Raw genomic sequence first — 15,243 nt, forward strand, 5'->3', positions numbered from 1 at the left:
GGCTAGAGAGTCTGGGATTTTTCAGTGTAGAAAAAACGATTGCTAAGGGGGTCTGATCTAGAAAAGCTAAGGGGGGGACCACTGCTCTTATCCAGCTTTAAAAGGTAAAGGTGTCCTGTGCAAGCACTGGGTCATTCCTGACCCATGAGGTGATGTCACATCCCGACATTTTCTAGGCAGACTTTGTTTACAGGGTGGTTTTCCAGTGCCTTCCCCAGTATCCAGCTTTACTTATGTTCTTATTGTATACTACTGATGTGCAGAATCTCTATGCTCCTAGTAGTTGGGAAATACTTTTTTATACAGCTATCACACCTTTCTTCATTTGTACCTACTCATATTACTTCAAGTTTTTCGACAGTTAGACGGTCAGCAGAGTTAGTCCAAATGCATGACGGTCTTCACAAGAGGCAGAGAAACCTACAAGTGATTTAGAAATATGGAGTAGCAATAGACCTGGTTTGGGTATAGTTTATAGTGTAAGAAAAGCATAAGAGAAAGTGCTTTATAGTGTAGTTAAGAAAAGAGTGGCGTTTGTTGTAATGGTTCATTTCCATTGAGTACCCAAAATGGGAGTAGCAAGGCAGGGTTTAGTGGGTCAGTTTCAAAGTCTAGTAGTATTTCTTCCAGACTCTGACAACATTAGCTGGGATATGCAACATGGAGAAAATCTGTTCTTTGAAGTGGCATCTTAAAAATATGTACTTGTCATCTAAATGATCTCTCCCTCCTCGGGTTGATATCCTACAGGCATTAAGATGACTGCTTGGATTCTGATGGTAGATGTTCTTCTATAAAGTGCTTTTAGTGTAACTCCAAATAAGTGATACAAAATTAGAGGGAAAAGGTCATAGGAGAAAGTCTACTTTTCTAGACTAAGATTCCTTCCTCTCAGATATTGTAACTTCAATGTTCTTCTCTGACCTAGAACATTTTGAATGATGCAGACCATGTTGCTTAGGCCATGACATTCCTTCAGCTTTGCCATTCCTTTTTGGAAGGATGCTCAACATTTCTTCCGTGTCTTTACAACTCTACTGTAATACCTGACTGGAATCCCAGAGGAGCCAATGAGATAAACATCGAATAAGTATACAGTTCCCGCTTCAAGCCCCCTGATGGTTTCTGAAGTCACTGCCCGCCGTAGATTGAGATCGTGGAAGTATTTGCACATTACTTTGTCACTTTTGTGCCGGGATTCTGGTCCCAAGCACCTGTCTGCATTCCTTGTTTCCATCCAAACCTGGTCCTCTTCAATCTGCTTCCTGTATACACAATATTTGCTCATTTGCTGTGTTCCCAGCCAGGCGATAGTGACAGAGTCACAGGTCCGCAGTTTGCTAAAGGACTTTATTTTTAAGCTTTCTGGGAGAACCGGGAAGAAAGGCTTGTGGAAGAGAGAGGAAACCTGAACTTTCAGAGATGCATTTGAAGGTTCAGTGGACCCCAGGTTCACTAAGTATACATCCCACAGCTTTCCTTTCAGCGTGAAATGTCTCAATCCAGCAAAGCTCTCTGACATCAGCAACTTCCCATCCCTGGATATTTCAACTTGAACTTGGCCACTGCAAGACTGAAAGGCAAACTGGACCTCCTTGTGCCTGGCCCGGTACTGCAAGCTGTAGAATTTTTGTTTTCTGCCATCCAGGACGAGATGAATCACCTTCCCATCTTTCAGTTCAGTAATTTTGGGCTCAGGTTCTTCAAGTGTTCTGGCAAAGGTTCCAGTATAGGCAGCGCTGGCATTGGTGAGGAAATTGACCACAAAAACATCGAAATAATACTGGGTGCTGGGAGTCAGGTTGGGCACCGTGTAGGTGTTCTTGGTTCCCATACATATCTGCCTCACCTCCCCACTTCCTGCTTTGCTGATGATGCTTAATTCACCGTTGGACAATATCATCACTTGTTGAGGGTTCAGGGCATTCGGAGATAGAGGCAGTGCTAATGCTGGTGGTGATTTCATACCAGAAGATCTAATAGCTGTCTCTGCTGCACATAAACTCTTGTAGTTGTGTTTTTCATTCATTAGGAGACAGTACTGGATGTGTTCTTGATACTGCAGAACGGTGGGACTGGGTTTCCAAGCTAGAGTAACTGTGGTGTGATCAACGCCAATGACATCTATGCGTGGATCTGATGGGAGTTCTGGATATAGGTGTTCAGAAGTTGTATCTGTCGTTAGATACACTGTAATATGGGTGTCTCGTTCAGTTGATAAGAATTCAAGCATATAGACTGTGGAAAAGTAGGACATCCCCATGTAGGTCTCCACAGAATTGCCTTTGTAGCTAAAAAGAGTAGATTCCATTTTTGTGGTCTTCTGAAACTTTAGGGCATCCTGACTGTCATAACCACCTATTAGTGAAGTAGAAACATGTAAAAAAATTAAAGGCATGCTCAAAGGGAGGAGGGAAATTGTTAGAACCTAACAATGGTTTGGTTCCCACACAATTGTTCTGTCCTACTAAGTGATGGTATCTTCCTCTGTATGAGGGGAGGGCACATTGGGCCAGAGAAAGGAACTACCATTATTGGAACTGATCTATGGGAGCCACCCTTATGGATTGCTAACTTGTGGCTTGGATGGTACAAATGGCACAGAGGCAGTGGGTGCTTATGGTACTGCAATGAGTGACACCATGCCTTTCTATGAATCACCAGAAAGTCTATGGTAAACCCATAGAGTTTTTGGTGATTCTTAGCGAGGACTGACATCACATCCAGATTTTCCCTGGAAGTGATGTCAGTCCTCTTTAGGAAGCACCTAGGAGTTCTGGCAATTCTTAGAGAGGTGTGATGTCACTGCCAGGTTTCCCCAGAAGTGACATCATGCTGCTGGGGATGGGAAATCTCCCATCCCCAGCAGGCACATGGCAACCCTGTTTAACACCTTCACCAACACAAATGCAGATGGCTGATAGCATTGCCAGTATGGTGTAGTGGTTAAAAGTGTCAGACTAGCATCTGGGAGACCCAGGTTGAGATCCCAACTCATGCCATGGAAGCTCTCTGGGTGACCTAGGGCCAGTCACACTCTCTCAGCCTAACCTACCTCTGTGACTATTCTGTTTGGGCAAAACTGCTCAGTATAGCTTGAGGACTTGACCTATCTACATGACATAACTATCCTCGGGTCCTTTCCTGCTGTTTCCTAACTTAAGCAGAGACTAGCCATCTTGAAAACCAATCAAGACTATTGAATGGCAACACTTGTGCTATGTCTATCATATTTTTATCCTGCCCTTCCTTCAAGAAGGTCAGGGCAATGCACATGGTTCTCCTGTCCCAATTTTATTTCCATAATAAATGTGTGAGGTAGGTTAGGCTGAGAGTAAGCAACTGGCCCAAGGTTATCCAGTGAGCTTCATGGCAGATTAGGGATTTGAACCTGGATCTTCCCCATCCTAATTTGACATTCTACCCTCTACACTGCCCTGACTGTTTAATCCCAAATGATGCCACTGTAGTAATGCCCAGGCATATTACTTTTTCACCATGCTCTTCTATGTATCTCTTACCACGTGCTGCTTTTCCAAGGTAGTTTGGCGACGTTTTATGGACCCGTATGCTCCACTCAATGGGGACGTCACATGGGGTCACTGTCACTGTGAAAGGTGCAGACATTCTGCCTTCCTCCAAAACAAAATAGTACCTGGAAGCAGAGTAACAGATAGGTTGAGGCTCATTGCCGCCCTATAGCAGGGCACCAAGCAAGTCACAGGAGATACAGAGGACTATAAAAAACATAGCTGAAGATAAAAGGCAGTACGTAGGTCGGAGTGGGAAGGAGAGAAGGATGCAGGGAAAAGTGAGGATATTGGGGTTGCCCGGAGAAGTGAAACAGGAAATAATGGGGGGAGGGAGATACAGGGGAAGATGAGCTGGCCCCTGCAAGTTCTTGCAGGTTCCCCACCGTGCGACTGGGCCTGCCTAGTGGCCAGTACTGTGCAACAGGGCCGAGCCTGGTGGCTAGTACCAAATAACTGGCCTATAGTTTTCCTGGGTAGAGGCTGCCAGGTGAGGGAAGGAGGCAAACCTGAAGACAGTAGACAGATAAAGGTAGGGTGGGTGGTGGGTGGTTGGGAAGGAGAGAAAAAAGAAGAAAAAAGGGAGGTGCTATGGGGCCTTTTAGGGAAATAGTGGAGGGGGGAAATGAAATGCCCCTTGCAAGTCCTTGAAGGTTCCCCGCTTAGAAGTTTCTGTTTTCTGAATTCTTTATGAATGGCTCCATATGTTTTGTACTTCTTCAAATTTGTATTTTTTCATGTGATTAATAATTTTCAACAAAAGATGCAGACCTCAGTTTTAAAGACGTGTGCTCCTAAAATGTGAGTGCATTTGAAAGTGAGACCATATAGTTTCAGTCTCAGCCAATTGAGACAAATGAGGATAGATGCAATATTCTAAAAAAAACCAATTAACCCAATTTTATTTCATTTTTGCTATGCTTGTTAGAGTTTTCCAACATGCAGTCATATCACGTGATGTATTATGTAACTTGATATAACAGGCTGTATGCTTTTCCTTGACGTAAGCCATCTGGTTTACGATCTGTGGCTTTTGTGCATCAATACGCACTAGATTTTAGATGCTAATACTATTAGTCAGTGTCCTGGAGATACCTGGACTAAATTTTGCTTAAAGAGAGAAGCACTATTTTGCAGAACTATGGCCATCTTCATAGATCTCCCATTTCTGATGCACAGCACTGTTAATTAAGAACATAAGAACTGTAGAGTCAATCAATGAAATACCATAGAGTTCAATCATCTGTGCTTGCTTTCAATAGATTGCTGTACAAATACAAATACAGCCCTGTTCAACCCTGGGAAAGTTTATTCCCTGGGGTCGCAGGACTGATGTGGAGTTATAGCTGTGCAAGTCAGGAAGCTACCGTGAAGCGGGGGAAGGGGAAAAAATCTCTCCCTTCTGCCTGTTCCATCAGCAGATGTCCACTCACAGAAGAGGCAGGAGGGAGCACCTTCCCCTGAGGCTCCAACCCCATTGTTGTCTGAAAGGCAGCATATCGACATAAGAAACTAACAGCGCTGTACACCAGATGAAGTTCTCTCCATACACGACTACCAGATTTTGGCAAGCAAATGCCCTCGTTGTGCATCCCGGTGTGGATAGCATATTTTTAGGTGCCACTTCAGCCCCTCTTTTGCTTTGAAGGGCTCATTTCCAACACAAATAGTTTATGTGCCAATGGAATATAAATTAAACTTCCATGAATTGATATAGACATCTTATATTTCCATAGATAAAATTCATGTTTTCCCTACCTAACTTCATCCAGTTCAAATACTGCTTTCCAATGGAATATGATAACGTTAAAAAATATCCTTGAGGCTAGGGTTGCCAGGTGCCCCCTGGTACCCCCCAGTGGGGGGTAGGGTGGGGAACTTACTGGCAGCAAACTGAGGCCTAGGCCTCTGAGATCAACAATGTGGCAACATCACTTCTGCCATGCACATCATGTCGCCAGTGACATGGGGACGCTATGGTGTTTGGGCAAAAACTTTATGGTGGAAGCCATTTTTACCATAGAGTTTTGCACAAATACCAGCGTCCCTGCATCATTGGCATGCCAGAAGTGATATCACTGTGTTGCTGATGACAGAGAACTAGGCCTAAGTTTGCTGCCGTTAAGTTCCCCCGCCAGCTGGCTGAACGGCACCGGGGGGAGGGGCTCCAAAACAGGGTATCCCCCTTGCTGGTGGTTCTCTTGCAAGTTGCAACCCTACTTGAGGCAGATAACATGAATGGATCTCCCTGTTCCATGCGGTTGTTGTTCTGTGTGTTCCCTTCGGTCACCACATTTCATAGAATTGTCAAGCATATAGAAGGGCAAGGCCTGCTGAGCAAATCCCAACATGGCTATTGTAAAGGTAGGTCCTGTCTCACGAACCTATTAAAGTTTTTTGAAAGTGTCAATAAGCATGTGGACAGGAAAGAGCCTGCGGACATTGTATATTTGGATTTCCAAAAGGCTTTTGACAAAGTCCCCCAACAAAGGCTACTAAGCAAACTTCATAGTCATGGGATAAGAGGACAAGTTCTTTTATGGATTGAGAGCCGGTGCTTTTCAACCTGTTCATCAATGACCTGGAGTTGGGGTTGAACAGTGAAGTAGCCATGTTTGCAGATGACACCAAACTATGTAGGGTGGTTAAAACAAACCGGACTGTGAAGAGCTCCAAAAAGATGTCTACAGACTGGAAAAATGGGCATTAAAATGGCAAATGAGATTCAATGTAAGCAAGTGTAAAGTGATGTGACAGACCAAGAAAGGGATCTTGGGGTGGTACTGGATAGCTCAATGAAGATGTCAACCCAGTGTGAGGCTGCTGTAAAAAAGGCAAATTCCATGTTGGCCATAATTAGACGAGGAATAGAGAATAAAACTGCTGCTATCATACTGCCCTTGTACAAATCTATGGTGAGACCACACTTGGAATACTGTGTACAGTTCTGGTCACCACACCTAAAAAAGGATATTACAGAGCTTGAGAAGGTGCAGAAAAGAGCAACCAAAATGATTAGGGGAATAGAGCAACTGTCCTATGGGGAGCGGTTAAGACGCTTAGAGATGTTTAGCTTGGAAAGAAGGCAGCTGAGGGGAGACATGATAGAAGTCTATAAAATTATGCATGGTTTGGAGAGAGTGGACAGGGAGAAGTTTTTCTCCCTCTCCCATAATACTAGAACACGGGGTCATCTGCTAAAGCTGGAGGGTGAGAGATTCAAAACAAATAAAAGGAAGTATTTTTTCACACAACGCATAGATAAATTGTGGAACTCCCTGCCCCAAAATGTGGTGATGACTACCAGCTTGGAAGGCTTTAGGAGGGGAGTGGACATGTTCACGAAGGAGAGGGCTATCCATAGCTTTTCTACCAGTCATGATGCATACCTATTCTCTCCAGGATCAGAGGAGCATGCCTATTATTTTGGGTGCGGTGGAACACAGGCAGGATGTTGCTGCTGCAGTCATCTTGTTTGGGGGCTTCCTGGGGGCACTTGGTTGTCCACTGTGTGAACAGACTGCTGGAGTCTGAATAGAAAATACTGACTTTGATGGACCAATAGTCTGATTCAGTATAAGGCAGCTTTATATGAGTTGATGGGCCTTGGTCTGATCCAGCAGGACTTTTTTATGTTCTTATGTCTTCTTTCCAAGCTAAACAGCCCTAAGCGTTTTAACTGCTTCTTTTTCAAGCTCTGCAATATCCTTTCTTAGGTGTGGTGACCAGAACTGTACATAGTATTCCAAGAGTGGTCTCACCACAGATTTGTACAAGGGCAGTATGATATCAGCAGTCCATTAATATTTATCATTATATAAAATTATTACAATTAAATATTTTTATTTACTAGAGTGGATATTTCCTATATTTTCCTATTGCACATTATTTTTCTGAATATGGCATCCATGTACTCTTGTTCCTATTGATGTACAGTTGGAACATATTGAGAAAACATGGCCCCAGGAGCATTAAAAAATATTTTTATTTAAGCTCTTGGTTTGAGAAATATAGTGATTAGCTAAAACTACTAAAATATAGTGAAATGTTGTATGTACTATAAAATAACAGTATTATTTTTAAATTTCTCAATTTGATTTTAGCCAGTCCCCCTCTATGTCTACCTAATTTTTTGTATGGGTTCTGTCACTGAAGAAGCTCAATAGGTTTGTGTAATAAACGTTTTTTTAATCATCTTGCTTTTTCATTATTACAGAATATTACATAACCCCTGTCCCGTTTTTGCCATCCCAATGTCCCGTTTTTGTCTCAGGGAAATATGGTCAGCCTATCTCTAATGGATGGAAAACAACTGAGACAGATGAGGGCAAACGTGAGTGAAAGGACCCATGCGTAAATGACCTAGGACTGCCTCTGCACTGAACGCTGGCTTGGCCTTGCATCCCAAACTGCAGAGGTTTTTTGTGGGGAGGCAGGGGGGGACTTCTGCACAGCATCTTCCCCAGGTTATCCCGCCCCTTCCAGGTTTTCCTTAGCTGCATGACAAGTTTCCCCAAAGCTGTTTTGGTAAATCTTTCCAAAAAGATCATACCTAAAGTGAGTTTGTGGAAAGTGTAGACAGGAAGGGGTGGATTTCCGCCCCACCTCATCCACATGCAGCACCACTTCCGCCACCATTTCTCTCCCACCCACCATTTCACCCACACATGACTGGTAGGCTTTTTTCCGGCTTAATTTTTTTTTTTTTACTTTATCTAAAACATTTATAGGCTCCTTTCCATCCAAATTGGCTCCCCAAGGTGGCTAACATCAAATGTTAAAACATCTCAATATTAAAGCATTTAAAATAAAGCATACATTCAGTAATTCAGTAAAAACATTGGTAGCTGCTTTATCTCTGTAGCGATAAAACACTATAGAGATACACAAACCGCCAATTTAAAAATGGCAAAGAGGCTGTGGGAGGAGGCTGTGGGGGAGAAATAATGGGTGTGAGGGAAAAGAACCGGGGAACATGTGGAGGCTCTGTGCCATTACATCTGCAGCAGCAAGGAGATTGAGTCAGGGAATAGCTCCTGTGTGCAAGTGACCTAAACTATCAATAAGCATAGACTTGGTTCAAATGTCATCTCTGCCAGGAACTCAGGGAAGCCACACTCTCTGACCCTTATCCTCCCACAAATCTGCAAGGACTATCACCTGCAATTTTTAAATCCTGCCCTACCTCCAAGGAGCTTAGTTTGGCTTACAGGGTGCTCCCTTCCTCCATTTCATTCTCAAAGCAACCCTGTGAGTTGGGTTAGACTGAGAAAAAGTGGCTGGGCCAAAGAAGGGGTGAGAGCGTCTAATCAGGATCTGGGAAACCCAGGTTCAAATTCCCACTCTGCTATGGAAGTGTGCTGGGTGGCCCTGGGCTGGTCACCCTCTCTCAGTCTGACCTATCTCATAAGGTAGTGGTGTGGATAAAATGGAGGAGAGAAGAACGCTGTAGGCTGCTTTGGGTAACCCATTGGGGAGAAAGGTAGGGTATAAACAAAGTAAGTAAAATAAATAAATAAAAATGCTAGCATATAGAAGAGTGGCTGGAGTATTTTCTAAGGGAAGTAAAGAAAGAACTTAGGAGGTACTCTTACCTCTTAGGTATATCCTTCAAGAGGTGGATTGTGGTCTCCTTACCATCAGCAAGAATAACCGTGTGATAGAAGTTGAGGAGGTCACTCTTGAAACTTTGCTGTAAACTGTTGGCTGTCTCCAGAGAATGAGAGAAGCACATGAATACAAGAAGCCAGAAGGGTGGGCAAGAATGGAGTCGAGGCATCATCGTTGCTACAGGCCAAGGAAATTAAAAACATAGTTCCTTAAATGTATTGCTAATAAGCAGCTATAGGATCACAAGAGACAAAGACACCCATCAGAAGCTATTAGAGTTGAATGTCACATCAGTATACCACCCCCATCCCCCGTATCAGTTTCTCATCAGTAGGGAATCTATCTATGGCAGGGATCAGGGACTGGTCCTCTGAGGGCTGCCTCCTGGTCCTGAGTGGTCCAATCAAGATGCAAAGATGAAAGGGGAAGTGGATGAACATCTCCTGTGGTGATGGGACCTGACAGGAAGCCATTTTGGACATGGGTGATTGGGTCCTTGTTGCTCTACAACACTGGCAACATGGGAGAGGGCCTTCTCGGTCATGGCACCAAAACTCTGCAATTCTCTCCCCAGGGAGATTCGTCTGTCCCCTTCTGTTGCCATCTTCCACCAGTGGGCGAAGACATTTTTGTTTTGTTTGACGGTCCCACAGTGATCCCTTCTTCCAGACCAATGTTTTAATTGCTGTTTTATGTCTTTGTACTTAAACACTGTTTTTAATTTGTTTTAATGATGTGTGCTTTTGGGGGGGTGAGTTTAATGATTTTAAAATGACTGTATTAATAAATTTGATTTGGTTTTGAAATGTGATCTCATCACGTATGTTTTAAATTGTTAGCCACCTTGGTGGCCCTTGTGAGGGCTGAAAGGCGGAGCATAAATTTTGTAATCAATAACAGTACTTGTTGGTAAGAGACCTGTAGGGTCATGGCAAAATCTGAAGGCTCTCTGCTGGGGGCACAAATAACAAAAGGCCTCCGCAGTAAGCTTCAAGTCTGCCTTTGTGGGCTGAAAGTCTCCTCTCTCCTGTGCACATCTACTCTGCTCTTGTTTTACAAGGAGGAGAGCGGGAACAGCAGCATGGCTCGCTCCCTTGAGCCGTCCCCATCCATGTGGACCAGATGGGATATCATACTACGGCCTTTCAGTCAAGATGTCAATTGGGTAAAAAGGATAGGAACAACCCGTCAGGGAGCCTACATGAGAACTATGGTTTGGGTTTGGTGTCATTCCAGACCATTCCTGCGTCAGAAAGGATGGAAACATCCCCAAATTAGTTGTAGTTCATCATTCTGCGTAAAATGCTTTGGGGATCCCTCTGGATTGAAAGGTGGGGTAAAAACTGAGTAAGTTACAAAGGCACCATATGTACCAACGGACAGGTGGAAACTCAGTTTATTAACCACTGTACCACACCTGCTTCCAGCTACGTCTACAATCACATTCCTGACACCACCTTCAATCACTTGGCTGAAGGAAAGAACCACATATTCTATCATAGTCAGAATCCAGGGGAAATATGTCATCTCTGAAAGAGAAGCGTTTCCTGGAGGGAAATTATTTGGATCCCACAGACTAAAATAACAGAGGCTGCACATCTGATGCACCATCAGTGGGTCTTCTGGAAAGATTGACAGATTACATGTTTTCCAGGGAATAACAGCAGAATCAGGATAAGAGTGGGAAGTTGGAAAACCGACCCAGAGACAACAGAGCTCAAAGCCGGTAGGCAGGGGGTGCTCTTACAACAGCTGAGGAAGAAGCCTCTTTAAGCCAGTCCATAATAACAAATAACAAGGCAACCGGCAAATCTGATTAACCAGCAGCGACCAGAGACCATAAAACTGGAAACAAAAATACAAGGAACAAAGAAACCAGGACTTTGCAGATAAATAAAAAAAAAAAAACGGCAGATCAAATCGTAGCACCTCATTACAAATGCTTTTATTTTAAGGAAAGAAAGAAAAAATATTTGATTCGTACTTCTCTCCTAGGTCTGTGTGTTGTACCATGGTGCTCCATTTATCATTCTAACCTGCACAAATGATTTTTCCTAATTGTGATTACATTTTATCAAGGGGTAAATCCTGCTCAGGACTTTGAAGTGAGAGTATTCTGTTGCCTTCAATTCCAAAAATGCCATGAGACAACTGCATTCCAAATAAATGCGTGGATTATAATACATAAGTTTAACTTTGCATTTGAATTGCCTACATTAAACCTCTTGCATTGGTATTCTCACTGTATACTGAAATATTCTCTGTTTTGCAGTTCCTTCGCTACGGCTTGATCATATAAATACAACAGAAACTCTTGAACTTCTACACGGATATGAACATTGTGCTTTTTATATACTTCCTGCGATCCAAAAAGTAAATAACAGTCACATACAAAGCCCTCTCGCCAAGAAACACAGATAGAAAGGGTTTATCCCAAATAGAAGTTCGATTCCTCATGATTAAATAAGCAATATATACCAAATCCTTACAAATATATTGAGGGTTTGGGGAGCAGGAGGAGGCAATTCCTTACCTTTAGACAGAGGGCACCTGGGCAACTTTCTTTCTACGTAGAAATCCAAATGAGACACATCAACCCACACTTTTTGAGATCTTTGCTGACAGATGAAAATCGAAATCAGGACCCGTTTAACAGGATTGAACTGATTTTTCCATATGTTTCAAGCAGGAGGCTTCTGTAAAGTGCTTTCAATCTTATAAGGAGAGAGAGAGAGAGAGAGAGAGAGAGGAAAACGTTCTCTTATTTTTTTCTTTAAACCTATACAAAACCAGATGGTCCTTAAGGGGAAAATTATACAACTTTGTTATTTTCCCTCTGAGAGCAAGGTTTTAATCCTTGTAGAAGGTATTAGGCAGACCGCTAGGCTGGAAAGGAACACCCTGCCCCACTGGTGGCTGCTCAGAGAGTGGGTCTTTGACAGAAATGCAAAGGAGTGCCTGTGTGTGTGTGTGCGTGTGTGTTCATTTAACCCTTTTGTGGTACTCAACAGCCAAGAGCTTGGTTATCTATCTGCATGTCTATTGATGTAACCAGGATGGCCTTACCCTGTTTCCATCCCTGTTCTCGGTTAGAACTGAAACCAAGCCAAGATGCCATCTATGAATCTGAAGACATTGATGAGATATAGTATTTATAAAAACTGTTTCATGACTCTACCAGGCCAACCCTAACATTTATGAAACAAACACACGACAGAGCATAATCTGGAAACATAAGAGGTCCATCAGAAGAGTTACCCCATGATTCAGGGTGGTTTCTGAACGTCCACATGCAAATTGTGTAGCTTTAGGAATACTCAAGAGATTGTAAACTGGCATTCCTTTTTATTGAAATTGCATTAATTGTACTAATTTACTGTTTCTATTATAGCACACATATGGATATTCAGTAACAGGATAGATTCATTGGGAAGGGAATGTAACTCCAGGCACACCAATATAATGTCATACAAGGCATGACTTGGCATGGGCACTAAAGCTGTGTTGCACCAATGTTGGATGATCCTGATTGCAAATGTTTGAGTGACCTGAGGACTTAAAGGTCTTGAGGACTGAAAGGGGGTGAAACCAATTTTGAGAACTGGCTCCTTTCTGAACTTTGTTGGAACTCAGAAAGCGCTGCAGCCTGAACAGTGTCTTACTTGGCTATCCTCTGTAGTTACTCTAATCTAAATTAGGGTTGCCAGGTACCCCCTGATCACTGGCAGGGGATGGGGGTGTAAGGTTGTCTGGAGATTTGGGGTTGGAGCCTGGGGAGGACAGGGACCTCAGAGGAGTACAATGCCATAGAGTCCACCTTCCAAAGCCATTTTCTTCAGGCCAACTGATCTCTGTAGTCTGGAGAAGAAGTGTAATTCCAGCGGATCCCCAGGTCCCACCTGGAGGCTGGCATCTCTAGTCTAAGCCCATATTTAAAAATTGGTTTAGACAGGAGTAACTCTGCATATGGTTGTACAGTTAGAATAGTAGCCCTTAACTGTTGTGGGAAAGGTCGTGGGGAAGTCAAGACACTTGATTTGGAAAAGTGCTCACCAAGGTGTCAGCCTTTTCAGTGTCAGCCCGGAAACATGAAGGTACATGGGTTGATAGCAGGCCTTTAACCATGTGCTGTGCACCTTCTCTTTGCCACAAAGGCAACACTCCTCAAAGCATGAGGCAAGTCTCTGAATGGATAAAGTTATTACTGTTTGTCCTTTAATATTCAGGAAGATGAGGGGATTTCAATGGAGTTCCTATGGGGGATGCTAAGAAATAAAAGAATTATATTCCAATGGGTTACTTCACTTACAAGTCAACTTTAGCTAAGCGTACCTGACATAAAAGCTGGTCCTGGCTGGAGGCAAGTGGCTTTTTTTTTTTTTAAAGCATTTGGCTGCCTGTACCCATAATGCACCATTTGTGATGCCAATTTGCACTTGCACCAGATGGAAACAATCCAGTACTACTACCTTTTATAATTTTTGCTTCCACTGTAAATGGCATTTCGCCAGTTCATATAGGAAAGAGAACTGTTTTCATATATTTGCTATACCTTTTGTTGAGCAAAGTTGCATAAAACTGCTTCATCTGTGGTAGGCAATCATCTGTCACAGTTCACAAGTTTGGCAAGTTTCTGCCACTCGTATTATTTTAATGGTTATGTAGAGACAGCGTTCTTGCGTTGGCATTTCCTCCCTCCACCAATAACTGTGGGTGGTTCACACGACAAAGATTCATATTCTTGCTCCAAAAACGGCAACATCTTGGACCCATTGTCCAAATAAAAATTTAAATTTCTTTCTAAAGCTGGACTCAATACTATAAAATTATAGTGGTGGTGGAGAGAATCCTGGAGCATAATAGGGAACAGTTAGAAGAAAGGCTCAATGATTGAAGGAGTCATTCCACGTTAGGTTGCCAACTACTGGCCTGAGGAGAGCTCCTGGGCCTTGACAAGCTGAATGGCAAAGAGAGTCATCGTGGTTCCCAGTGACTCAGTGCTGCAGCTATAGGACCCTGTGCCAGCCAAACCTTTCCATGAAATTCAGCTATAACTCTTCATGTTAGAAAGTTGGTTTCTTTTTCATCTGTATTTTGCTGGTCTGGCAATTTTTACAAAATGTGAGGAATGTCTAAGGGCCACCTTGATGTGCAAGTTATTGCAGACCCAGCTTCTGTGCGATCAAGGGTCAAAGGCTGAAGGTGATCCACAGTTTAGGAGAAGAAGGCATCTGAGTAGCTCAGACCTGCAAGCAAACATGATTTGGAAGCTTCAATAGAGAACATCACCTGACCCACTCTGACCTACTGGTACAAAAAGACATCATTAACTGGTCTCCCGGCAGTTCCTTCCTTTGGCTAGATCTGATGGTAGCACACAGGCTGAATCTCTGCTTGCCATCTCTAAGGACACCATGTCCCACTGCAGGCTGAAATGCTAACATGTTGCCACATGAGCTCTGGAGGTCTCTGTCAGGACTGTCCTAGGTCAGAATAAGGCGGCTTCATGTGATCATGTGAATTAGCTATATTTGCATTTAATGCTTCTTACAGCAGTATCTCCATACTCACTCATAACTGGTCCTCATGGTCTTCAGCTCTCTGAAACTGGCAGCTTACTTTCTCTGCTTATCATGCTACACGCCTATTCTTTAAATCAGCACTCAAAGGCCATTTTTTAAATATAGCTTTGTTTGCGGCCACCTGTTTTTTTCTGTTTTGTTACCTGTATGTTTTATACAATACTTACAATATTGTTGGCTCAAAGTAAGTGTTAACAGTTAGATGCATTAACCTTATGGCTAGGAATAGGAGCCAGCATGATATAATGGTCAGAGTTTTTAATTAGGATCTTGGAGACTCAGGTTCAATCCCCACTCTAGCATGGAAGCTTGCTGGGTGACCTTGGGCCAATCACACACTCTCAGCCTAATCTACCTCACAGGGTTATTTCACAGATAAAACGGAGAAGAGAATGGTGTATGTAACTTCAGGTTCCTATTGGGGAGAAAGGCAAGGTATAAATTAAGTAACTCAATAAAATGTGTTAATTTCAGGTATTTGGTGCTGGGCATTTTGTAAAACAGGGATGGCCAACTTCTGG

General features: G+C 43.1%; 1 protein-coding gene across 1 annotated transcript; it reads right to left on the reverse strand.

The window, feature by feature from the left end:
• Window positions 1–967: 967 nt before the first annotated feature.
• Window positions 968–11,751, reverse strand: LOC130477417 (protein NDNF-like). Its single transcript, XM_056849359.1, has 4 exons — window positions 11,674–11,751; window positions 9,125–9,317; window positions 3,522–3,655; window positions 968–2,358 (listed from the first exon to the last, which is right to left on the reverse strand). Exons 2-4 carry the CDS (start codon window positions 9,310–9,312, stop codon window positions 1,007–1,009), a joined length of 1,674 nt encoding a protein of 557 aa, XP_056705337.1. The 5' UTR covers window positions 9,313–9,317; window positions 11,674–11,751; the 3' UTR covers window positions 968–1,006.
• Between the last annotated feature and the right edge of the window lie 3,492 nt (window positions 11,752–15,243).

This window comes from Euleptes europaea, chromosome 5 (assembly GCF_029931775.1).
Source record: "Euleptes europaea isolate rEulEur1 chromosome 5, rEulEur1.hap1, whole genome shotgun sequence".
In the NCBI taxonomy this organism is placed as follows: domain Eukaryota; kingdom Metazoa; phylum Chordata; class Lepidosauria; order Squamata; family Sphaerodactylidae; genus Euleptes; species Euleptes europaea.

Excerpts from the sequence above, each read along its gene's own strand:
- LOC130477417 (XM_056849359.1), bottom strand. The coding sequence starts at position 9,312 with ATGATGCCTCGACTCCATTCTTGCCCACCCTTCTGGCTTCTTGTATTC. Across the intron at positions 3,656-9,124 it reads TTGAAGGATATACCTAAGAG|GTACTATTTTGTTTTGGAGG; the intron begins GTAAGAGTACCT and ends CTCTGCTTCCAG. Across the intron at positions 2,359-3,521 it reads CCTTGGAAAAGCAGCACGTG|GTGGTTATGACAGTCAGGAT; the intron begins GTAAGAGATACA and ends CTTCACTAATAG.